General features: G+C 52.8%; 4 protein-coding genes across 6 annotated transcripts in view; 2 read left to right on the top strand and 2 right to left on the bottom strand.

The window, feature by feature from the left end:
* The window catches only part of WDR93 (WD repeat domain 93), an 11,414-nt gene extending 5,712 nt beyond the window's left edge, over window positions 1–5,702 (bottom strand). The window contains exons 1-7 of one of the 2 annotated variants that reach the window (XM_071441325.1): window positions 5,432–5,702; window positions 4,669–4,980; window positions 3,790–3,985; window positions 3,116–3,180; window positions 2,810–2,892; window positions 1,859–1,982; window positions 256–343 (exon numbers count right to left, since the gene is read on the bottom strand). In XM_071441325.1, the coding sequence (XP_071297426.1) occupies window positions 256–343; window positions 1,859–1,982; window positions 2,810–2,892; window positions 3,116–3,180; window positions 3,790–3,985; window positions 4,669–4,932 (820 nt within the window). In that variant the 5' untranslated portion in view covers window positions 4,933–4,980; window positions 5,432–5,702. The remainder of the gene's footprint in view (window positions 1–255; window positions 344–1,858; window positions 1,983–2,809; window positions 2,893–3,115; window positions 3,181–3,789; window positions 3,986–4,668; window positions 4,981–5,431) is intronic. The other variant, XM_071441324.1, reaches the window with a different exon arrangement.
* PEX11A (peroxisomal biogenesis factor 11 alpha) lies at window positions 5,627–17,118 on the top strand. Of its 2 annotated transcripts, XM_071441328.1 has the most exons (6): window positions 5,627–5,791; window positions 6,315–6,430; window positions 14,921–14,979; window positions 15,737–15,935; window positions 16,066–16,148; window positions 16,822–17,118. In XM_071441328.1, the coding sequence occupies exons 1-6, from the start codon at window positions 5,736–5,738 to the stop codon at window positions 17,113–17,115; spliced, it is 807 nt and encodes a 268-aa protein (XP_071297429.1). In that variant the 5' UTR covers window positions 5,627–5,735; the 3' UTR covers window positions 17,116–17,118. The 2 variants fall into 2 exon arrangements, with proteins under 2 accessions (XP_071297429.1, XP_071297430.1); XM_071441329.1 differs by lacking the exons at window positions 14,921–14,979; window positions 15,737–15,935; window positions 16,066–16,148; window positions 16,822–17,118 and adding an exon at window positions 7,961–11,047 and having other exon boundaries at window positions 5,648–5,791.
* Window positions 16,226–23,988, bottom strand: LOC139596798 (ras-related and estrogen-regulated growth inhibitor-like protein). Its single transcript, XM_071441326.1, has 4 exons — window positions 23,672–23,988; window positions 23,224–23,277; window positions 22,888–22,964; window positions 16,226–22,328 (listed from the first exon to the last, which is right to left on the bottom strand). Exons 1-4 carry the CDS (start codon window positions 23,985–23,987, stop codon window positions 21,903–21,905), a joined length of 873 nt encoding a protein of 290 aa, XP_071297427.1. The 5' UTR covers window position 23,988; the 3' UTR covers window positions 16,226–21,902.
* On the top strand, window positions 17,990–20,700 carry LOC139597079 (perilipin-1-like). Its single transcript, XM_071442059.1, has 3 exons — window positions 17,990–18,232; window positions 18,909–19,142; window positions 19,631–20,700. The coding sequence occupies exons 1-3, from the start codon at window positions 17,990–17,992 to the stop codon at window positions 20,015–20,017; spliced, it is 864 nt and encodes a 287-aa protein (XP_071298160.1). The 3' UTR covers window positions 20,018–20,700.

Genomic DNA, 23,988 nt, shown 5'->3' with positions numbered 1-23,988 from the left:
CTAGATCTAGGAAGCAGCCTCCTCCCTCTCCAGTGACACCCATCTGAGACACTCCAAAGCACTTTGTGCTGGCAAAGGTGACAGGTGAGATGGTCTGGGAGGAAGCAGCTCCCACTACAGGATCACATGTAACTAGACAGGTCAGGAAAGGACCAGGGATTGTGTTACTGAGACTTTCTGACCTGTTCTGTGTTTACAGAGGCCATGCTGCCTTTGCCCCCTGAACCAGGCTGCACACACAGACTCAGTCCTGACCTGTAATGGGTTTGGGTGGCCTCACTGTCAGCAGCAGCTCTGGGGGATCCAGCTTTATATCATCATGGATTGCAGGCACAGGAAGCTCCTGCAACAGAAAAGTGCCCACCTGAGAACTGTGGTGTGTGCTACACTGATGAGTTTTCACCTGTTCATGGGAATCAAGTGCTCCCTAAAGAATTTAGGGAAAACTCTTTTGTGTATGCAAAGGATGGCTGGCACTGTCTGGGAGATACTGGGTTTGGGCTCATTCTTCAGGCCAAGACACAGAAGCTTCAGGGCATCACTACTTTCTCAACTACATTGCAAGGATGTCCTGCCCAGACTCCTGTCTTTGTGCCATTCTCAATTATTCCTGTTGCAGCACAGGCCTGTGTGAGTCACAGCAATGCTCAGAAAATAAAGGGGAAAAAATAAAAATTTAAAAAAAAAAAAAAAGAAAAAGAAGCAGGACTAAAGGTTGAAGGGTGTTTCCTGAAAGCAAGAACCAGATTTTACTTCACAGAGCCCAAGACTCGAGGAGGTCACATATATGCTTGGCTGGGAACAGAAAATTGTAACAGGGGGACAACACCAGTGTGTTCCCATCACATCATTCCACACACATTCACACTGGGCTAAACAGAAAAGGTCTGGCTTAATAATCAGCCAGTCTGAGCAGGAAGGGGCAGGAACTTGGACACTTTGCACAGAATCAGCAAAGAGAGAATGCTTGAGTGTTTGGTTTTGGCTTCACTAAGTTAAGCAGGGTGTTTGCCCTGAGGACAAGGCTGAGGAACAGTTCCCTCTTAAATGTCCAGGAAAGTCTTTGCTGAAGGAAGAGGAAAGAGGAAAGAGTTGGGAGGCTGCTATGACAGAGGGTTAGCTCAGGGTGCTGGGAAGGAGATGTCTGTGTGCTGAGAGGTGAAATCCTGCAGGGTGAAAGTGATAAGGGGGAGGGTTAAGCACTGACCCAGCACTTAAAATTCCCATGGCAGCTCAGGACAGTCCCTGAGGCCAGTGACCATCTCTGCAGAGCTGTGTCCATGCAGCTCCTCAGTTTTCTGCCAAAGAACAGAGCTGACTGTGATTAGTGCACACAGGCAGAGACTCTGCCCTGCTCAGGTGGGTGAGGCTGGGACCCCACCAGGCTCTTCTTGTATGGAATCTAAAACACAAACCTTGCTTCAGACTCCCAAACAGAGGCATCCTGCCTGGTTCCCACTCCTCCTTCCCCCAGTAACACAAGGGAGAAGCCCTGTGGGAATGCCCTTACCCAGGGCCCCCTCAGATGGAGCAATGCTGCTGAGAAATGAGCTGCCAGTTTCAGGGAGGGGCAGCAGGAACACCACACACACCACACGAGCCCTGGGACCAAGGGAATCTCTTTGGAAAGCCTGTCTTGGGAGAGTAAACACCTCCCAATGGCACAAAGGCTTATGAAATGTGGGATGGGCAGCTGCAGCAGCTGCAGACACACACATACACACCATCCCCTTGGGCCAGCACGAGGGTTCAGGCTGGGTCAGGCTGTCTCTGTCTGCAGCAGCAAGGCTTAGGGGAAAAGCTGTGGGCAAAAAGGTCTTAAAAAAACATCACAGAGGAAGATGGAACTGTTTTATACCACAGATGAGGAGCTCAACCTCCTCTCACTCCAAGCCAGCTCTTCTGCAGCTCCTGAGTTCTCTTCCATCTCTGTCAGCCAGGAGTCCTTAGGCAATTGGTAGATCTCCAGCCAAGCTTCTGTGCTGTCTGCATGGGGAAACCATGTTAAGCAATTGGAAATGAGGAGGAAAGGTCTTTCAGGCAAGCAGCCTCTGTTATCTTTTATCCTTTATAAAAAGATCAGTGTATTTTTTGAAATATAAAATCTCTGTGAACTGCATGCAGCCCTCCTCTCCTCTCACTTAAGGCTTGACATGCTTGATTGAGACTGACATCTCAGCCTCCAGCTCAATCCTCAAGGTCCCACACCCATCAAAGAAATTCCATTAAGCTACTCAGTCAAGAACCTGACTTGTAGCCTCTGAGTAATGGAGTAGAAAGTAGAAAGTGAGGCATCGTCTCACATTAATTCTCTGCTACATGTCTCATTCTCAGCATGTGCCCAGGCAGATCCCCTCAAACACAGGTCCAGAAAACCTGCCTGCCACGGATTCAGCTGCCATGAAACAGAAGAACATGGTAACAAGGAGTTTCTTGGAGTGTTTTTAGAGGTTCTCTTTGCTCTCTGGCCTGTATCTACAGAGAAAATTCTTCCCATGTAAAAGAGAGCCATAGCAAAGCAGAGGAAGAACTGAGTTTGGTACTTCTGGAGAGAGGAAAACTGCTTTCACTGAGAGCTGGGGACTGCAGTGACCAGCTCCAGACAGCTCACTTTTGGGACCAGCCCTGTGCACACCGAGCGTTTTGGAAGGGACAGGGAGTGGCAGGGGCTGCTCCTTAAGCCAGAGGAGGAACTGGGAGGATTAAAACAGGATCCCTGGCTACCCAGACCACTTGCAGCATTCTAAAAACATTGCTGCTGCCCCTGTGTTGGAACACAAGAGTCTCCAAACACAGCGTGTTGCTGCACTTGCCTTGCAGCAGGATTCCTGCATAATCACCTCCTCGGGACAGCACCACCTCCACACAAGGGCTTCGCTGGCTGATGTCCTCCTGCCAAGGAAAAACAGGCTGATCAAAGCCAGGTCACTGATTCAGAGAGCTCTCACACCATTCTCAACAGGCTGAAGGCCAGCTAGACTGCTGGAAGAACGAAAGTAAATATTGGGCAGCAGTCTTGGAGCACTACTGCCTATGAATAAATTTCTGAGGGCAACTGGTGCTCCTCATGATTGATTACTTCCCAGCCTGTGCATGGAATTAGTTCAGCACTTACCACTTCATTCAGGGTTTTAATGAGCAGGAAGCTTTCCTTGTGAAAGCAGAAGAGCCAGGCAAGCCCTGAAATAGAAATACAGAAGCAGCAGGAGGAGGGAGAGGAAAGTGAATGAATGTTAGCCATGCTCTTGGGAGATGGCTGTTACAACATGTGCAGGAGAGTGAGCAGGATTACATTACTCCCTGGGCCCAAGGAACAGCATCCCACTCTTTCCAGCACTAAACTTTTGCTGGTTTCCTTATGCAAGCACCAGTAAACCTTTGGTTGTGCACAGAGATGGATAAGCCAGTCTGAAGTGTCTCCACCAGAGCCGACAACTTTCAGATTGACCAACAAACTCGTTCAGGTGCAGGCCATACTGAGCAAGAGTTCTTTCTGCCCAGCCCAAGATGCTCCTAAACTTCACTGTGCTTCACCCTCAGCTCTGCACCTGCCCCTGCTGTGCCCCAAAGGCCACCAAACCTACAGCCCTGCTAATCACAAGGCCCCAGGGCCACTCTGCCACCCTGCAATCTGCTAGCTGTCCAACGCCCTCTCTGCAGGGCTTTCTAGGAACATTCTCAGCCTCCCTAATGCTGCTCCTGAGCCAGCAGTGCTCTGTGGCACTGCCAGTTCAGCCCCAGAGCACAGCTCATCCCCAGCCAGGGCAGGGAACCCCAGGGCACACTGACCCATTTCATCCACAGCAAGCAGGACGTGGCACTCACTGCCCAGAGCCGAGGCATGGATGGCACAGATCTCTGTCTGGGCTGCATCCCAAGCACAGACATCCTTCAAGTCACACCTGCTGAAGGCAGCCAGACCCACGGACAGACCCACAAAGATGTATTTTCCAGACACTGCAAGGCAATTGGCTCTTTCAGTTACCTAGCAAAAAAGGGAAAAGATGAGTGTACCCAACTGCATTCTCACCAGCTATGTTAATGATGTATTCCTTTTCAGCCTTTTCACCAGAAAATGCTGATCTATTCCACAAGGGAAAGCTTTTGACACATTCTTCCCCCACAAGAGCAAGGGAGGGTCTCTCATCTCTATCACAGAGATTGGTCTGTGTTAGGAATGAGAAAGTTTTGTCCCATCTTTCCCCTTTCCACAAACAGAAGGGGCTCTAAAGGCCAAGAACTCAGGAGCATTGAGCCCTTCCATTCCAGGGCAGAGCTGTGATGGATGCTGAACTCCCCCAGGCAATCACAGACACCAGAGTGTCCTCCTGGACACCCCCACATCCTCATGGGGAAGGCAGCACTGTCATTCTGCTCCCACTGGAGCATTCAGCAGAGCTCACAGAGCTGAGCTTGCCCACTTGTGTGCCACTGACTAATCACCTTCTCCCCAGCAAACAAGGGTGGAGCCAGCCCGGGAAGCAGAAGGTGAATTTAGTGTTTAATACCTAGAGAGGTGTGATGATTGGGTGGGAAGCAGAACCTGCCAGACAAGCTGGGAAGCTGCAGGCTTTTAAACTGAGCCAGTGAGATGGTGGCTCATTCTGGGGAAGGTCATGAGCAGAAGAATGACAAGATCTGCTGTGGTGGTTAATGCTGGCTCTGTACCTGGAATTCAGCTGTAGGAAAGCATTTTATGGGCTGGACCTTTCGTTTTTGTGCTTCTCGGAGCATCTCCCTTTCTTCAATGATTTCCACAGCACTCTCAAAAACCTGCATCACTAGTTTGTGGATCATCCTGAAGGGCTGTGGCAGCACATCACGCTTTCGATCGGGATCCAGCAGGAAGAAATTTTCCTCCTCTTCCTTTGGCCAGTCCTTTCCAGATGGTGGGGGAATCTCCAGGGGATGCTGCCGGCTATTCACTGCCATGGTTCTCCTTTTGCAGATGCAAAACGCACCACGGATGCAAGAACCACCCTGGATGCAGAAGAACAAAGAGACCTTCAATACTTTCTTGCATGAGGTAATGGGGGAAATTTTTATTAATGATGTCTAAAGGGGTTTCCCTTCAGTATTGATAGCCAGAGCAACCCTGCTCTGCACAGCTCAATTCTCCTTGTATCACCTCTGTTTCCCGGGGGTTTTGTCCTGCTCTGGGCATCTCAGCCACACAGGAATTTGCAGGTAAAGAGAGCCCAAAAACTTTGTCACAAGCATGTATAAGAATTATGGCAAAGCATTCAGAAATATCCAAAAATATTATCTTATTCTTCATTAATTACTCAGGATTTATTCGGCCTGGGTAAAATCCCAACGATTAACTCTGAGAGCAGGTGCTCTCACTGGGAGTTTTATACACTTCATTTCCAAGACACCGGGTGCTTTCGAGCTTCACCTCTGCAGCGGGGCCATACGCACACGGGCGCACCTGACCTCGGAGCGGGGCCGGGGGCCGAGGGGCCGTGCCGGGGGCCGAGGGGCCGTGCCGGGTTCCTCTGGCTTTCCCGGGAGGATCCGCCGCAGGTCAGCCGGCGGCTCCGGGGCGGGGGAAGCCTTTAGCGGTGACACCGCCGCTGCTCCGTCGTTGACCTTGCCATGGTAACGGCCCCTCGGTGCCGCAGCCCGGCCGGGAACGCGGCGCGCAGCGGAGCATTCCGCGGCGGGGCGGGGCCCGGCCGCGGCGGGGCGGAGCGGCCGCGGCCCCCGCGCTGCTCCCGCCGTGCCGCCGAGCCATGGAGGGCTTCGTGAGCTTCACCAACCGCTGTCAGGGCCGCGACCAGCTCTTCCGGTGAGTCTGGGGACAGGCGTGCTCCCCGGGAGCCCCGGCACAGAGCCAGGGACCGTCAGCCGCCTCGCGGCCGTGCCCGTCCCGCCCGGCCCCTCAGGCAGCCCGGCCCCGCCGCGGGCCCCGGGCACCTCCTGCCCTGCCCGAGGATGGTACCGAGCCTCCTCCGCCGTGCCCAGCGACAGGACGAGGAGCAGTGGCCCTAAACTAAAACACAAGTTTGTTTTTTTTTTTTTTCCTCCTCCTCAGCGTGAGGAGGAACTTTTATACATTGCGGGTGGCGGAGCGCTGAGCAGCTGCCCTGGGAGAGCCTGGAGCGTCCCTGTCTGGGGACATCCCAAACCTCCCTTGTCACTGTGTCACCTGCTCCAGGGGATCCTGCCTTGACAGTGGGGTTTGTACTGCGTAGTCTCCTTCCGAGCCTGACAGTTCTGAGTCTGTGGAATAAACCTGTCCTGCTGCTGCCATCCTGTGATTGTCCGTGTCTCACCTGTGTCTCGCCCTCTCCTCGTCTTTTCCCTTCCAGAGCCACTCAGTACACATGCATGTTGCTCAGCTATTTAATAGAGAATAAAGCCGATAAAAAGAAGCTGGTAATGAAACTCAAGCAGTTGGAATCTAGCATGAGCTCTGGCCGGAAAAGTAAGTACCCGGTATCTAGAGGGATAAGAACTTCTTCACTTGCTCCTTCCAGTAAAACAGCTCCTGGCCTTGTGTTTCCTGTAGTTAACCTACCTTGAGCCACAAAACCTCTTTTAGTGTTTTTATAGAACTGTCAATAGACCTTATCCCTGCCATGGCTTGCCAGACTAGGTAAGGCTAAATAGATTTTTTTTTTAACTTCCTCAGCCTCCTCTTCAGTTAGACAATTGGAATTACTGCTGGATGGATGAGAGGAATAAGTTAACAAACAAGTTAAGAGTCAGCTGTTGCTGCTGTAGAGGCCGAACTGTCACCTCTGTTCAAGGACAGACCAGGGTTATGAGGCAAGGCTGGCTCACTATATGCACATTAGTCCTTCCAGCTGATGGGTTGAGACAGCCCAGTGCTGAAAGATCATCATCCCACAAGATCACCTCTGAAGGACATCCTTCAATCTGGCTTTTATATCCTACTTAACATATTAATCTCTTTAGCATTTCTACCCTACTAATTGACATACCCTTCCATGCTTACAGCCTGACCATTTGCATCACTCCCTTCTGTGTCATGGTTGCATCCACGATGATTACACTGTTACTATGTGTGTATCACTTGTTTTCAGCTTGATCTTGCACCCACTTGTCAATTGCTCAATCCTGGAACAACTGCAACATGAGACAAATATTCTAGTCTATCATATTGCCCTGGATTTGTTTATTATTCCATTAGCTTCAGAGGTAATTTCTGGTGGGGAGGCCTACTGGTTTATCAGCATAGCCATAATTCTGCTTCTGCTAAATAAATCACTAATAGATACCAGGCCTAAATTCAGGGCTCTTGTAGTTCCACCAGGCTTGGGTGCTGTCAACATCTGTCACTGTGACAAGGCAGCAGGGTGTAAAACGTGTTTTCAATAATATTGTATTAACATGCAGGGGCCAAAACCCAAACGGTGCAGCAGGTGAAATCAGGTTTGCCATATGTTGTAGTTTGAAATGGAATACAGTGTTCCACACAGTTTCCAGAGAGCTACGTGTGCCTGTGGCAGATTCATGGCTGAGGAGGGACTTTGGTCCCTGTGCTCAGCACGTGAATCACCAGCTTTCACAGGCACAGAGGCCACCAGTATCTCATGGCTGCAACAGGATTAATGCAGACACATCTTCTGTCCACAAAGTGAGGCAAAATGCAGTGCAATGTACAGCTGAAATTAGAGACTCTGTTTGTGTTCTTTATTTGCTGGCACTGACTCCTGCAGAGCCGAGGGTGATATTGGTCCAGAGGGGTGCAAGAACGGAGTGGCAAGAGAGGCTGCAAGTCCTGGCTGTTGACCAGACGTGTGTATGTCCTGGGCTGGTGATGCTTACACAGCACTGAGATGTTTACACCCCTTTCCTCACTAATTCTAGCAAGTTCTCAAGCACACAAATGCCCAAAGCCCTCCAAGTTTTGTACAAACACACGCAGACCATGACAGGCTGAGCTCTGGGCGAGGCCGGGCCGTGCTAACCTGTGTGGGCTCTCTTGCAGTGTTCAGGCTGGGCAATGTGGTGCACGCCTTGGTGGCAGCCAGGAGAGCTGCAGAGCTGCCAGAGGTGGTGCCTCGCCTGTGCCTCACGGGCTCCCACCTGAGCCGGGCCCTGTACTTTGTGTGCGACGCTGCGCTCTGGCTCCGCAGCGTCGGCCTCCAGCCAAACCTCGACAAACCCAAGTGGCACACCTGGGCCACCAAGTGCTACTACTGCTCCCTGCTGATGAACCTGGCCAGGGACTGGTATGAGATCTCCTGGAGGCTGGAACAAGCTGCGCTGGAAGAAAAGGCCAAGGAGAATTCTGTCTGGCAGGAAGACGGCAAGGAGCTAAACGGCGTGAAGAGCGATGGTTTGCACGGTTTTCTCTGCCAGCTCTTTCAGATACTGAAAAGGAATCCTCCTTTGCTGCTGGACTTGGTGAAGAACCTCTGTGATCTCTCAGGCCCTTTGGATACGCTGGGAATCTACAAGACCAACCCAGGAGTGATTGGTTTCTGTGGTGTGCTCTCCTCCCTGGTGGGGATTCTCACATTAGCAAGCCCACATCTGAAGCTGAAACAGTGACATAAAAGGAGCTGCATAGTATGAGGCTGCAGCTTTGATCCTCTGACAGATTTTTATCTTCATACAGCACTTTCAAATGAACATATCTTAAAATAATCTCAAGATTAATTTTGTCCTCTGAAGAAGTGGATTCTGCCACTTTTCCTTCCCTGTGCCTTTGCAGATGAGTTTAGTGCCATGACACACTCACTGATGGGGTGGAGAGAAGAAAAGGCCAAGTAATATTTCACAAACTGAAAGAGGACTTGGAACTTGGCTGCTAGATAAGAAAATATTCCTTTATTTTAATACAGGGTTGTGAAATAACTGCATAGGCAACTGTAATAGGTACATGATTCATGACTACACTAACCATGTTTACACTGGAAAGTTTCAATTCACTAATCCAAGGTCCCTGCAGTCAGATTGTCTAGAGTGGGCTAAGGTGGGTTAGGAGCTGCAGTTAGAGCAGGCTGAAGTCGGGGATGAGTATTCTGATGGGTTTGGGTGGTGGATCCTGTGCCCTGCAGGCACTGAGCACACTATGGTGGTACCTGTAAATGGTCTCTGTGGTGTGTGCCCTGGTGGTGCTGGAGCTGCAGTCTAGTGAGTGCCAACTCCTGTCCCAAAAAATCTGCACTTTCTTTGTTTCCTTGATACTGTGAGCCAGGGACTGTTGGCCAGTGACTCTGACTGCTCCAGCAGGCCACAGCTGAGGGCTTTGGTGCAGGACAGCATATTAACTCCCAAACCCCTGTAACTGCAAGCACAATTATTTCCCATTAATGATATTGTGATAAGGAGCTTGTTTTTCTCTTTAAATTTACATGAAAAATTCCAGTGTAATAAGGAGTTTGGAACATGCAGTTAAGGAGAGAAGCCTGGCTCAGAGCTCGTTGAGTCACAAAAGCTGCAAGGACATGTTTCTAGTTGTGTAAGCCCCAGGAGGGGAGAGAATGGAGTTTGTCATGATAACATCAGAATCCCGTGTGGAAAAAAGCTTTTTACTGGATTTGGGCATTCATGGTTTAGACTTTCCTGTCTGGTGCTCCCTCTCCTCCCTGCTCATGACCATGATTGCCTGTGTGTTCCCTCGCTGGCTGAATGGGTTCAGCCAATTGAAAATGCCTCGTTTTGTTGCCCTGCAGCTGTGTTATCACTGGCACTGCCTCACTGGCAGTGATGGCTGGCAGTGTAACTGGGTTAAAAGAGAAATGCTGTGTCCAGCTCTCTAGCAGGGCATGCAGTTTTTGCTGCTCCTGACTTTGCAGAGTACCAGTCTGACTCCATCTGAGACAAAATTGCACATTATACAGGAGATAAATGTAACATTTTTCTTCATCAGAGTTAGGCCTGTGTGTTCTGCTGCTTCCTGGTGTAAGAAGTCCTTGTTTAATCTGTCAAGGAGATGTGAACAGACTAACCTGGACCAAAGTTCTCTCTTATTATTTCTGATGCTATCTAAAACCAGAAAATTAAAAGGTGTGGGTCTCCTTTATTAAAAGGCAAAGGATGTGGAATTAAGTAAGCAGGTGAGGCTGTGCTCCAGTTTACCTGAAGTTGTGGTTGGGCTTGGAATTACTTCCAGTTTGCATATGAAGTGATAGCTTGCCAATGAAGTGTTTGAAAAGAAAAAGGTTGCTGGGCAGGAGAGTTAAGTGTGTTTGAAGACCAGATGTGGCCTTCAGGAGCTCTTCTTTTCAATATGGAAATGAGTAGCACTAAAAGTAGAAGCATACTGGTAGTTCAGGCCAAAATGGAGCAATGTGTGTGGGATATATATTATAGGCTATATTCTAGGCTTCCTCTCTTTTATAAAAATGGATTTTTTTTGTTTGTTTCTTTCTCCATTTGTGTTTCATCTCCTGGCAATGTGGAAGCCATCTCTCCCTTAGTCAGAGTTGACCATTACCCCAGTGTGTAGCAACCCCTGGAAGAAAGGAAGAGGAGTCTTGATCATCTGACAGTGGAGATTTGACCAGCTTTTGTCTACAGAATTCCATCTTATTGCTAAAAATGTGCTTTCAGTCCCACTCAGGGGAGCTCTCAGATGCAAAATACTTCACAAAATACTTTCACTGGTTTGCCAATTGCTTTCTCTTTCTCTCTTACACTTTTCAGGGAAACCCATTGATAGAGCCCAGTCTCCCTCCCTGTGCCCTGCAGGCAAACACTGTGCAAAGCCCTGAGCCAGGCTTTGATGTTTCTCCCATAGGGCCTGGTGTGGATTAGCTTGTGCAGCCTTATTGAGGGAAATGGGGGTGAGTTTTCAGCCTGTCTCAGCCCTGCCATTCTCCATGATGTAGGCTGGAACACACAGGAGTACCTCTGTTTACTGGATATTAAGCACTAATATTTGCCTTCTGCTCCCCAGCTGGAGGCTGGTGATTTAAGGTACCTTAAAATAATGTGACTGAAGCTATATGATTGTGATCACATGGAGAAAATCCTTTTAGTGCCTTTTTTTGTATCTGTTTCTAATACAGCAGTTGAAGTAAGAACAAGATGTTTGAACATAAGCAATAAACTGTGATGAGTGTGACACTGTGTCTGTGGATCACTTGGAAGGTGGTGTAAAGAGGGAGAATTTCTCCCATCTCTGAATTTTATGAAAGATGACACTTTTAAAGAGACATTATGAGTGGGTTCTAGAGCTTTCCTTTTGCAGTAGCCAATTGGCAGCTAGATTCATCTAGCTAATTTAAATCACAATTTCAGCTGCAAAACCATTAAGAGATGTGTGAGTATCAGGTGAAACTGCATCCTTAGAGTGCCCCGAAACAAGGAGGTGTTTTGGGAATTGCCATCAGCTGCCTTTGAGTACCAGCAGTGAGGGCTGGAGCCTTGTGGCCAGTGTAGGCACAGCTTTGGTGAAAGAGCCAAGGGCACCTGCATTTCAGTATCTTATAATCAGCTTTTCATTTGGATGGTCATGGTTTAATGACAAATGCCAGGTCAGGGAGGGAACAAAGGCTGACATCTCTGGCAGAGGTGGCAAGGGATGGAGCCAGGATAACCATTAAACTGAGCTCACTGTCAGCTCCTATCCCCTGCAGTGAGAGCCTTGCAAACTTGGAAGCTCCCAAATGTCAGCTCCAGAACAATGTATAAAGCATGGCATTCAGGAGTGCTTTAGCAAGAGTTTCCTTTTAGATTAGTGGCCTCAGACACATTTTGTAATGGAAACAGTAGGAGAGTGGTCATCTTCTCTTCTGCTTACAGACAGGGCCTTCCTAACATTAACACTCTGCTGGGCCTGACATTTCAAGGAATATGTGAGCCAATGGGGATTCCCAGGTGAGCATTAAGAGCAGGCAAAGGTTAAAAACCAACATCTCCAAGGAGATACCAAATAAACCAGTTCTGTAGAGGAAGTGTCACTAGGGGAGGGTGTGAGTAGTCTTCCAAGTGTCTAAAAGCTTTTCTGCCAAGAGCAAGGCAATGAATCAGTCTCCAGATCCAGGAGATAATACTTTTATATTGCCACAAAGAATTAAATCTCACCTTTTTTTGAACTGAAAGTAAAATAAAAAATCTAAATAGCTTGCCTAGGAGGCCATCCTTAAAAAGAAACTGGGCAGATATATATCAGCAGTGGTTATGGGGTTGCTGATCCTGCATGGAAATGAATCAGATACTTCTCCAGCCCCTTCCCAGACCAAAGGATAAAGGTGCCTTGCAGGGTTTTGGGGATGGGGCTCATCCCCTCACCGTGGTGTATTACTGAGTGTGGAGCAGACTGCAGGGACAGGGGTGTGAAACTGCTTCCCTGCACCCTGTGGGTCTGTGAGCTCTCAACATTGCCTGCAGGAGCACAGGGAGTGTTTCTGGTGCTGGAGTGGTGGGGCAGGGAGGCTGTGGTGCCTTTGCCCTGCAGAGCCAGGGCTGGCACAGCCTTTGGCCCAGAGGAAGGGGAGGGGATGAGCACAGGCATTAGTAGGGCGAGGGCTGTGTTGGCTCCTGACTCCAGCCAAGGCAGGGAGGAGGTTGCTGTGCCCTCTGCACTTTCAGCCATGCCAGCAGGGCTGGAAAAAGTCTGAGTGCCAAGAGAGCAAACTTTGAAGCAGGCTGGTGCCCTTTGTCCCTCTGTCTGAAGGGCAGTGGCTGACCCCAGCACCAGCTGGAGGCAGCCCAGCATACTCATGTGCCTCTGTACCCAGCCAGCAAGGCAGGCACAGCCCTGGGCTGGGAGCAAACTCTGGGCTCTTTGGGAAGCAAAGGGGGCATTTTCTTTCCATCTGTGGCTTTCCCATGCCCCAGGGAAGCCTCCCACCCCCATGCAGGAGCTGTGCAGCCACAAGCAGGGAGCCATGGAGCCGTGCTGGGTGCTCACTTCCATGTGCTGAATGGGAGTGCTGGGCAGCTGTGGGCATTGTGAGCCACATGCCAAGGGACACACAGCAGCCCTGGACCTCTCATCTGCACTGATCTCCCTGATTATTGCCTTGTCCTCAGGCATTTGTCCTCTTTCCACCACACTGTCTTCGTCTCATCACTGTGGCACATCTGTAGTCAATAACCAAAACTTGCCATGGTCCCATACAGGTGGTGTGGTCTTCTTTTCAATCAGTACCACAAATGGATTTGTTAACAGTGGTGTGAGTCCTCAGTGTGCCTCCTGTGCACTGAGGCCATGGAAGAGCAACATTCTAGTGAGGGCACTGCTGGCTGGTCAAGGAGGGCAGTTGTTCCTCTACAAAGCATTTGTGAATCCACATTTGTGGAACCATGTCTTGTTTTGGTCCCACCATCACAGGAGACATCTTGAATAGTCTTTCATGAGAGGGCAAGGCATTCAGGGGCATGGAACACAGGCTGCACCAGCACTGAATGGGGCACAAACTCTGCTCAGAGGTGCACAAAGCAATGATAGGAGATGTCAGGTACAACAAAGAAAATTCCAGCTGGACATTAGGAAAAATTAGTTTAACCATTAGTATGGTTAGCACAGGAACTGGGCCCCAGAGAGAGGGGAATCCTCTCACTGAAAGTTTTTAAAACTGGACAAGACCAAGAGCAGCCTGATCTGACTTTGAGGGTAGCCCTGCTTTGAGCAAGAGTTGAATGAAGTGATCTTCAGAGATCACTTCCAAACTGATCTTTTCTCCATCTAGCCCAAATGCCTAAAGCTTTACTAATGCAGTGTCTGCTCTGACCCACAGCTAGAGCCTCCTCACCAAAAGCCTCATGAATCATCTTAGAAATTGCAGACCTGCCCAAACCAGATTGCTTCAAGCAGAATATGTCCCCCACATCTGCCTTCTGCTCCTTGTGCTCAGTAAACTCTCCTGGGGAGAAGCCACTTTCTTGATCTCTGTTAGGTTTCCCAGCAGGATCATGCCCTGGTCCATCAGGAGGCATAGCAGGGCTTACAGAAACACAGGAAGGTTTTAATCTCTTAGGAAACCCTGACTCTTCACCTTCTCCCTGCCTGCTCATGATCTGTTGCTTTCGAGGTGGTGAGGTCCCAGGGCATCTCCTCCTCTTCTGTGGAAGGAGTGGTGTTAAACCCTGGAACGTTCAGCTGTGCTGCAGCTCCTGCACTCTGCAGGGAAGGCAGCAAAGGGGATTTTCTGCCGTCATCTGTTCCCAGTTACGGTGGTTTCAGGGAGCTCCTTGGCCTGTTTCCACCACAATCCCTCAGCTCCCGAGCCCACGCAACAGGGAGGTGGGGCCTGGTGGTGGTGGTAGTGGCCAGAGCACAGTGCCTCACCCTCACAGGACCAGGCTGAGGGGACAGTGCAGACACCACTCTCTGCTCCTGCTCTGCTGGGGACAGGCTGGCCCTCGGTGAGTAGTCTGTGCCTGGGGTGCTCCAGGACAACTTCAGTGGTTCCAGGGAGTGAGAGCAGGGATCACCCATTCTCTCTAGATTTCCAGAATTTCATCTGCTGCTAAGAAAAAGGGGTCTGTGCTGGGGCTGGAGCTGTGTTTTCACAAGGATGAGTGCTGGCATTTTGAACAGCAGATATGTGCAAGGGGGATGCTGACCTCAGCTGGACATCTCACCATATCCCTACCCACTGCTTTTCTATCTGCTCCTGTCCTGCCTTCCTATCCCTTCTCAGCCAGAGTCTACTCTCATGCACATCTGTTAGCATCCTAGTTGCTCTGAGTTTGCTTTTCCAGCATACTTCATCCTGCTCTTACCATAACTTCTCTAAGCTACATGCCTTTCAACTAATTTTTTTGGATCTTTGGGTGTTAAGGCACACGAGCAGGGCAGGGCTGCATGGAGGCTTTGGTTTTACATGTAACTGGTAAAAAGTCAAATGTTGGGTAATGCCACATCCATGGCACCCACGGGAGGTGTGTGTCAGCCCAGCTGCTGTGCTTGGGGGTGCAGGAGTGAGGGGGAGCCCAAGCCCAGCCCTGCTTTCAGGCAGAGTCTGCGGTTCCCAACTTTGCTTTGCAGGTGGGTGTGCCACAATGACGGTGAAGAAGACTCAGGCTCTGCAGGATGGAAATGCCAAGGTGGGTGCAGGGAAAGGGAAAGAGAAAAGGGCAGAGATGTGCCAAGGGGGCCAGGTAGTGTGTGCTGACTGTGCTGGATGAATACCAGGCACACCTCATGCTGTCTCACATGTCCCATGTTCTCTTCATATGGATCTTTACCTGCAGTAGTATGGAGCATCATCAAAGGCAAAGGGCAAACTTTTTTTGCTTGCTTGAAATTAAATAGTTCAGATTCAAAAAAGTTAACCTTGAGTTGATGTAAGCACTAAGTGATAGCTGCCAACTGTGCCTGTCCTTCATCTGTGCCCCATTTAGTCCCCAGATCTCCAGCATGGAGGTTTCTACAGGGTGGAAAGCCAGAGGGAGCATCTAAACAGCTGGGCTTGGGATCTTGGAGGAGTGAAGACCAACTCCCTCAGATACTGCCTGCAGTGTCCCTGCTCCCTCAGTGGCAGCAGCCAGCCTGCTTGTCCTTACTCAGCATACCTGGGAGATCCTCAGTGGGGCTAGAGAAATACTCTCCATCTCTTCCCATGCAAGCCAAAGTGTGAGTCCTCAGTGTGCCTCCTGTGCATTGAGGCCACGGAAGAGCAGCATTCTAGTGAGGGCACTGCTGGCTGGTCAAGGAGGGCATTTGTTCCTCTACAAAGCATTGATCCTCTACAAAGCAGTGATCTCTGCTCACTCCACCCACCGAGAGCCAGCGCTGTGCGGGGAACGGGGCGCTCCTCAGGGAATTGCTGTTGGCTCACCCGTGTCCCCCCGCCATGCACAGGAGAACGTTCTGCAGAGGGTGCTGCAGCTGCCCGTGGTGAGCTCGACGTGCCAGACGCTGCAGCGCAAGTACAGCAGCACCAAGGAGTCACACCCGCTGATGGCCTCGGTGTGCGAGGTGTACGAGCGGGGCGTGCAGGGCGCCGGCGCCCTGGCCATGTGGGGCATGGAGCCCGTGGTGCGCCGCCTGGAGCCCCAGTGTGAGTCCGTCTGCTGGGGGGGACGTGGCAGGGGGGCCCAGCAGGGCTTCCCCTGCTGGGACAGCGCTGGCACAAGCACGGGCCTGGCACAGCCCGGGGGATTTTCTCACCATACTTTTGCCCATGGCAGTCGCTGTGGCCAACGACCTGGCTTGCCGGGGCTTGGACCACCTGGAGGAGAAGATCCCTGCTCTGCAGTACCCTGTTGACAAGGTAAGTCACAGGCAGGACAGCCACTCTTGCACTGAGAATGACACAGGAACAGGCAGGAGGCAGTACAGGAGGCAGTATTGTAGAAAGAGCAAAGAAGGCTTTATTCAAGAGAACCATGCAGTTTTTATAGAGTGATACCATACATTCTATTTGATTGGCTAACTAACAAAAACACTTTCCTCATACACCGTCCTTGAGAAGAACAGAAAGATGAAGTAGAAAAACACCACCTGCAGATTGTTTATGCTTAAAAAGTTATCACATCCTTACAACTCCCTAAAAGTTCTCATAAGCCACCTGCTGTTTCTCTCTCTCTGTCCCATGGCATCCACACAGGATAATCTGGGACCCCCCAGCCCCTCTGAAAAGCCCACAGTACATCTCCTCTAGTCTTGCTTCTGATGGTGACAGGCTGCTGGCTGGGAAACAAGGCAGCATCTCCAAGTGAGGGCTCCTCCAAGGGCCTCTGCAGCCTAAACGATGGCTGGGGCTCCCAAATACAAGTCAGCAATGTCCTGTTGCCAACTACCTCCAGCCAACTACCTCCAGCCCAGTTTGGAGAGAGCTGTTGTGCCCCTCTTGCTGGCATGGACATGGTCCCTGCAGTCCCTCTGGCTGCCCTATGCCACCCCAAGCACACCAGAGGGGCTGTTCTCCGTCTCTCTGCCCACAGCTTGCATCTGAACTGAAGGACACCATCTCCTGCCCCCTCCAAAGTGCCAAAAGCACCATTGGCAGCTCCATGGATAAGATCATCGAGCTGGCGGCAGAGGGCTATGAGGCCACCAAGAGCACAGTGGAAACGACAGCCAAGTACACAAGGAAGAACTCAGTGACCCAGATGGCAGCTGCAGGGGTCGACACAGCCCTGGGAGGGCTGGAGAAGCTGATGGAATACCTGCTGCCAGAGGAGGATGAAGAAGCAGGTAGTCCTGATGCCCAAATCCCCTCTGAGGGAGGCTGGTGACAGCTGGCTGGGTGGCTCCTCAGTTTGTGGGGTGCATGGGGCAGGAGGCGGCCCCTGGATTTTGGCAGAAGGCTGCCTAGGAGGGTTGTCCCACCAGAATGTAACCTTCCCACCATTCTTCTGCCTGTACTCTTCTACCTTTAGATAAGAAGCCCAAAAAGAAATGTCTGTCAACACCAAAGGTGTCCCAGCAGCAGCCCAGCACTACCACCACCACTCCCAGCACTCCCAGTGCTACCAGGGCTCCCAGTGCTCCCAGTGCTCCCAGGGCATACAGTGCATGCAGCACACCCAGCACTCCCAGCACTTCCAGCACTCCCAGTGCTCCCAGTGCTCCCAGCACCCTGGGCCGGATTGGTGCTTTGGTCAGCACTGTGTCCCACCGCGCTTACCAGCAAACCACCCAAAGCCTCCAGCGTGCCAAAACCAAAGGGCAGGAGCTGGCCTCCTGGATCCCCATCCTGGTGAGTGCCAGGACCCACCTGCTGGGTTCCTGCTCCCCCATATCCTCTTTTGAGCTGATTTTGCTTTCAGACAGGATGTTTCAGGCTCTTTGGAGCAAATCTGAGCAGAGTTCGCTTCCCCTGCTCAGCAGGACAAGCTGGGGCTGGCGGTTCCTGCGTGATGTTCACACATAACCATGCAACACATTAGCGGGACAAGTTATTTTTAGCAGGTTCCCAGCATGTAATTGTTGATTTATGGCCTTGCCATAACATCCTTCCTAAAGCAAAAAGCCCTTGCAGAGACCCAGAGGGGATGGGGAGAAGGAGGTGTTTTTCCTACCATGTGCTTCAGTGGGAACAACTTCCCTGGCCTGTGCCAAAATCCCAGAGCTCCCATCTGCCCTCAGGATTTCTCCCCAGATGCACAAATGAACTCCCTGTGCACCCCTGTGTACCTCAGGCTAAAAGGACGGAGTGGGACCAGCCAGCTCCCTCTGAGTGGTGCCTTTTTGCTCCCCTGGCAGGGAAGCCTGGCCAAGCCGAGTGCCCCTGCAGCCCCCCAGGCCCGCAGTGACGGGCAGGGCAGCGCGGGCTGGCAGACCCGGCGCCACAGCAAGGCACCCGAGCAGAAGCAGGAGAAGGCAGGCAAGAAAGACACCAACCACGGCAAGGTATGGAGAAAAGCAGAGCAGTGAGCTGGGAATGCTCCAAAGCATCCTCCTACCCATGGACCATGGAGGCTGTTCCCCCATACCTTTGGGGACAGACCCCTATCCCTGCTCAATCCTGAAATGCAGCTTGGAGGATGCAAGAGGGGGGTGGCAGTGGGGCAGTCCCAGGAGACCCCTTCCCTTTCCCCAAAGCTGGGAACTGTGGGCTGCCTCTGTGCCAGGCAAAATCACCCTGGCTTGTATGTTCAAAACTCCTTTGGAGCTGTGGGATGCCAGCACTGAACTCCCTGCTGAACCTCTGACACCCCTGAGAAATCCCCTGCCGTGGTCCCAGCAGGGAGGGGCGGTCTGAGCCGGTGGGGCTGGGAACAGGCTCCTGCATCGGCTCCACTGGGAGCTGGGGACGGGAAGCAGCAGGTTGGGGTCAGTGCCCTTTGCCTCTGCCTGCAGCGGAAGCACAGCCTCGAGCAGAGGGTCCCCCGGGACCCCGAGTGGGGGAGCTGGCAGGGACAGGGAGAGACCCTGCTGCAAAGAGCTGCGGTGGCTTTTGCAGAGCAGCCAGCTGAAATCTCTCAGGCTTAGAGCTGCAAAGGGGATGGGGAAACCAGGGCCACCCCTGTCCTGTCCTGCCTGGAGGTGGGGCAGGTCCAGGAGCTGAGCTGGTTTCTCTGGGCAGGCGGGACAGGAGCCCGGGCTCGTGGGCAGCGTGGCTCACAACCTGCAAAGCGCCTGCGCCTCGGGCATCTCCAGCGTGAAGAAGGTGCCAGCCGTGGCCTGGGATGCGGCAGAGGGCTTGATCCTCTTCACCCCCCGCAGGCTGTCCAGGGCCATGGAGACTGTGGATGCTCTCGGGGGGACCCTCGTCAGTGCCCCTAAGCATCTGCTGGGCACCCTGTACAGCTATGTGCCGGTGAGTTTGCCCCCAGCCAGGCCCTGTCCATCTCCAGCAGAGCCCATTCTGCTCAATCTCCTGCCATGAGCACCCCACAGCTGCAGGCAATGTCAGACTGGGGAGATGCCATGAAGACACCTCAGTGCCACCCTCCTCTTGAGCACCCCCATAGCCATGACAGTGAGTCCCCCAACAGAACAAATGGGTCACACAGTGGTGATGCCTTCACACAGTTCATGCCCAAGCCAAGGTGTGACCACATTCCCGGGAAGGGGAAAGTTCAGGCTGAGACCCTGTTCTCTCTCCTTTACCTCAGCCTCTTGTTCCCCTGGGAGCATTTCTCCACCACAGCTGCTCAAGGACTGCAAGCCACCCACTCCTCTCCACTCTGGGGGAAAACTGGCTTCTCCTGAGGTTCTCCCAGTTTAAGGGGGGGGCTGTGTAGCACAGGTGGAGCAGGGCTGGCAGGTGGCTCCACCTGGCTGGGTGCTCACCCCACCTCTCAGCTCCGCAGGCAGTCGGTGAAGGAAGAAGAAGCATCCAGGGCCAGCAAGACCAACGCGGAGAAGAAAGAGAAGAAGGAGAAGGAGGACGAGGAGGAGACCAAGTCTGCTGCCCCCTCCACCGAGGAGAAATCCCAGCTGAGGAGTGACTGGCGGCTGTACCGTGGCCATCACCCCCTGTCCTTCCTGGGGCTCGAGGACCCCCTGTTCCTGCGGCACGGTTACTACCGCAGCCCTGCCCTGGAGGCCGAGTACCCGTTCCCGCGGAAATCCGCCTTCTCCCCCTACAACAGGAGGGTGAGCGAGGGCTCCTACCGCTTCAGCCCCGAGTCCGTGTACAGCCGGGCCTACTATGGCAGCCTCTACAGCCCTGTCTACAAGAAGGACTGAGCTAGCAGGCAGGACAAGCATCCCAGCCCCTCTCCAATCCCCTCAGCACGCTTTGCCTGGGCCCCTGCCAGCTTCCCACACACACCCCTGTTCCAGGACAGGAGCTTCAAGTGGTAGACAGGCCATGGGATAGTTTATTCTGGAGTGCATCAAGGCCAGGATGGGGGAATAAAGGCAAACAAAAGCCCTGCTGCCAGAAGGAGAAGGTAGGGGAAGGTGGGACTAGGAAGGTGAAGGAGATGTGGAAAGAGCGGTGAGACCAGAAGAAGGGATCACCCAGGACTGGCACTGGGCTACCTTGGACCCTGCTCAGCAGACAGGGTGAACTTAGATGGGCTACACATTGAGAGAGAGAGAGGGGAGGATGGCAAAGCTGTCAAATATCACCATAGCAAGCCTGCTTCCCCATCCTTCTTCCCTCCATCCCCCCTTGCAGGGCACATCCCTATGCACAGATTGCTCCTCCATGGAGGGGCTGAAGATCCCCACCAACCAGCAGGATTCATGAGTGGGAAGCCCTGGGCACTTCTCTCCCAGCTGGTAGTGGGATGGATGGTGGGGTCAGGAAAAAGAACAGGTGGAGCTCCTGGAGCCCCTCTCCCACAGGATCACCTGGCTTCCCACAACACCTTGTTGTATCTGCTGCAATAATAAACCTGCAATAATAAACCACCTGCCACTCACCCCATCTGCTCAGCTCCTTTGTGGCAGTGAGACACCAAACCAAGGGAACACGGTGGGGTGAGACCCCCAACTCAGGGCCAAGGGAATGGGTGCAGGAAACATCCTGTTACATTCCCTGTGGGTAGCTGCCACTGTGAGAGTGGGTGCTCGTGCCCAGCACAGTACGTGTCTCTTCCCATGCCCCAAGTACAAATTCACAGCTCCAAGGAGCCGGGGCTTCCTGCCAAAGACAATTTATTGCATTTCCAGAAGAACACAGCAGAGAAATCAGTGTCCCTACAGCACGCACAAACCCTCTCCCAATACACTGCTTTCCCAGGGCACAAAGAGAAGGGTTTGGGAGAGGCAGGGAAAAGCCTCCCAGCAGCAGAGGGGTCAGCGAGCCCCTTTCCCCAGCTCCTTTCCTCCCTGGGGACAGGCAGCCCTACAGAAGGAGTGGCTTGGGAAGGCTCGTGGTGCAATTCCCATCCTGGGAACGAGCCCCGCGCTTGGCTTTTCCCAGGCACAGCCTGTACAGCGCCCGCCCGCACAAGAGAAACAAACGGCTGGGATGGCTGAAAGGCTGTGGGGGAGAGGGCTGTGAGCACGGCTGTTCAAAAGCACGGCACGGGGGATGGGAGGCACCAGCCCTCACCAAATTCTCCAGGATCGCCGGTGCCCTGGGCTCTGATACACACGCGGGAACTGCCAGTGCCTCCCCAGTGCAGAAAGCCCCACCTCTCCAGCTCATGGGTGCTCCAGGGTTACTGAAGAGGATCCTGATGAGAGTTAAACAGGAATAAGGATCCCAGAGTAGGAGTGGAGAGACAGAGAGTCGTGTGCTGTACAAGAGCAGGATGTTCTCCCTAATTGCTGACAGCCTGGGCAGCTCCTGCTGCAGGAGCCAGGGATGCTGCTGCCTGGAGCTTTGGCAAAATCCCCCCCGTGGTTTCCAGTGTTGGAGGATGGAAGGAGAAAGCAGGAGGCACCTAAAGAGCTGGTAGAGCAAAGAGATGAGACTGTCCCACGGCAGAGCCAAGAGGAGCCCACTACAGTCCTCAGCTGCACTGGCTGTGCGAGGCAGGACACGCAGACCCTGACACGAGGAGGACAGCAAGGAACTGTCATACTTATGGAAAGCCACACACCATGTCCATGGGCACCCAGCGAGGAGGCCTGGCCCAGCTGGGCAGCACAGAGAGCAGCAACAGCCGTGCAGGACTCAGAGGGAGTCTGTTCGCTTTCGGGCAAACACAGCCGACATGGTCTTGACGATGCCCCGGATCCCTGTGCCCTTCTTCATGGCCAGCTTGGTGTCTGGGATGAGTTTGGCCAGTCCATGGAAGACCATGAGGGCCCCGTGATAAGCCTCAGCGGCAGAGACCTCATAGAAACCGCAGTCTAAAGAGAGGGCCAGGAGCCGGCCCTCCTCGCTGGACACCACCCGCTGGTGGTGCAGGTCCCGCTTGTTGCCCACAATGACAATGGGCACCTTCTCCTGGCTCTGCCCCTCCTTGGCAGCCTTGATGAACTGCACTTTGAGGGGCAGGATGTTGAAGCTGGCACGGTCACAGATACTGTAGACCAGGACAAAGCTGTCTGCCCACTGGATTCGCTTCTCCTCTGAGGAGCCATCCTCTGCCTGCTCCTGTGGGGAAAGAGAAAAGGAAGGGTTGTTTTTTTGGGCTCCCTCCCTCCAGGCCTGCCTGATGGAAGAGGGCAATCCTGAGCCTGTCAGGACAGGGACAGCTAGAGAACAGCAAAAGGGCAGAGAGAAAGAGGAATACCAAGGAGGGCAGAGCAGCACCTGGGAGAACTAACCAAGGGGGGACGATTCAGCTTTCAGCATCACACCCTAATCCTAACCCTCACCCAGCTGCCAAGCACTGCAAGCTGTAGGTGATAACACTGTGGGGACCTCAGAGCAGCACCTCTCTTTCTTTACCACAGTCCTGTACTCCCATCAGTGCTTCAGCTCCAGTGTTCTCAGCCAGAGGGCCATGGGGAATGGTAACTATTGCTACCCTGTCAGCAGCATTGCTGTCCTGTGCTTGGCAGCTGAAAAGAGTTCAGTCACTTATGAACCCTCTGATTTGAAACTCTTGCTCAACTGGACCTCTCAGCCTGTGGTTCCCCATAGGTAACGTCCAGTAAAGGGGTTTTTGTCCCTGGGGTAGAAAGGGGTGCTAGGAGTGGAGCTCTCTCACCTGGGAATTGGGGACGTCCCAGATGTGTAAGAGAATCTCTCGGCCATCCACAGTCAGGTTGTGGCTGTAGATGAATTCTGTGCCCCCAAAAAGAAAGAAAAATCGTCATCTTCATGGTGTCACCAGCTGCCACCCTGGACCTTTCACACCCCAGAGAAGCAGCTCTGGAGCAAAGAGATCACTGAACAAATACAACACTGAGCCCCTGGGAGCAGGCAGATGCTCTGGAGAAAGGCAGGAGAGGATGGGCTGCAATGAAATCCCACAGGCAGAAGCAGGGTTGTCTCTGGATCCCAGTCCCTGCTGAGAACTGGCCTGGCCTGGCCTGGCACTCACCCATGTCTCCGTACTCTCCAATAAAGCGCCGGGTCAGGAAACGCACGGTCAGAGCTGCAGGCGGAAGGACAGGAATCATCAGAATAACCCCAAACCTGGAGGATTCTCCTTTCTAAATCCAGAGCAGAGTCAGGCACCCTTGTAAACTCCTACCAGCAGCAACGACCTCTGAGTCTCCCCAGCCACCAGCAGGTCTGTGAGTGCAGCAGAGGCACAGCAGGAACCAAAGCATCTGCACGATCCAGAGCATCAGCAAACTGCAGCTCAGTGGAAAATACCTTCCCTTGCCATTCCCCGGCTGGCTACGAGGTTGTGCTCAGCTTCCCCACCTTGAATCACAGCTGCACCCCAGGGCTCAGCCCCATCTCACCAAGGGCTGCTCCCTGCTACTGTTCCTCCAAACACTGCTGCAGTTTTCAGCCTGCCACAGTTCACGGTCAGTTCTCACCTGATTTCCCTACGTTGTCTGCTCCCATGACAAGGACGTTTGCTTCCATCTTCAGGGCAGCGGGGCCAGGCACCTCCATGAGGGCAGGGTGGTCGGGGGTGAAGCTGGTGCTGCGGCGCAGCGGGAGCCGGAGCCCCATGCCGAGCGTGGCCGAGCCCTCGCACGGTCCCAGCCGTGTGTACAGCCCGGCTCGGCACAGCCGACAGCCCAGCGCTTCCCACGGCACCCGGGGGACCCACGAGGCCCATACCCCTCCCCGCAGCCGCAGGGGCGGTGCACAGGGAACTGCAGGCAGCCGGATGAAAAACTTTGTCATC

The sequence above is a fragment of the Agelaius tricolor genome, unplaced genomic scaffold (assembly GCF_023055355.1).
Source record: "Agelaius tricolor isolate 1412-34295 unplaced genomic scaffold, bAgeTri1.0.p SCAF_16, whole genome shotgun sequence".
Classification (NCBI taxonomy): Eukaryota; Metazoa; Chordata; class Aves; order Passeriformes; family Icteridae; genus Agelaius; species Agelaius tricolor.
Note: the sequence above shows the minus strand (reverse complement) of the source record. Positions and strands in the feature narration are given on the sequence as shown.

What these genes read in the sequence shown, in the direction of transcription:
- LOC139597079 (XM_071442059.1), top strand. Translation starts at nt 17,990, where the DNA reads ATGAACTCCCTGTGCACCCCTGTGTACCTCAGGCTAAAAGGACGGAGT. An exon ending in AAGACACCAACCACGGCAAG is followed by an intron (nt 18,233 to 18,908) that starts GTATGGAGAAAA and finishes TTCTCTGGGCAG; the next exon opens with GCGGGACAGGAGCCCGGGCT. An exon ending in CCCTGTACAGCTATGTGCCG is followed by an intron (nt 19,143 to 19,630) that starts GTGAGTTTGCCC and finishes CCCACCTCTCAG; the next exon opens with CTCCGCAGGCAGTCGGTGAA.
- LOC139596798 (XM_071441326.1), bottom strand. Translation starts at nt 23,987, where the DNA reads ATGACAAAGTTTTTCATCCGGCTGCCTGCAGTTCCCTGTGCACCGCCC. An exon ending in TGGAGAGTACGGAGACATGG is followed by an intron (nt 22,965 to 23,223) that starts GTGAGTGCCAGG and finishes TTGGGGGCACAG; the next exon opens with AATTCATCTACAGCCACAAC. An exon ending in GGGACGTCCCCAATTCCCAG is followed by an intron (nt 22,329 to 22,887) that starts GTGAGAGAGCTC and finishes CTTTCCCCACAG; the next exon opens with GAGCAGGCAGAGGATGGCTC.
- PEX11A (XM_071441328.1), top strand. Translation starts at nt 5,736, where the DNA reads ATGGAGGGCTTCGTGAGCTTCACCAACCGCTGTCAGGGCCGCGACCAG. An exon ending in GGCCGCGACCAGCTCTTCCG is followed by an intron (nt 5,792 to 6,314) that starts GTGAGTCTGGGG and finishes TTTCCCTTCCAG; the next exon opens with AGCCACTCAGTACACATGCA. An exon ending in TGCAGGATGGAAATGCCAAG is followed by an intron (nt 14,980 to 15,736) that starts GTGGGTGCAGGG and finishes CGCCATGCACAG; the next exon opens with GAGAACGTTCTGCAGAGGGT.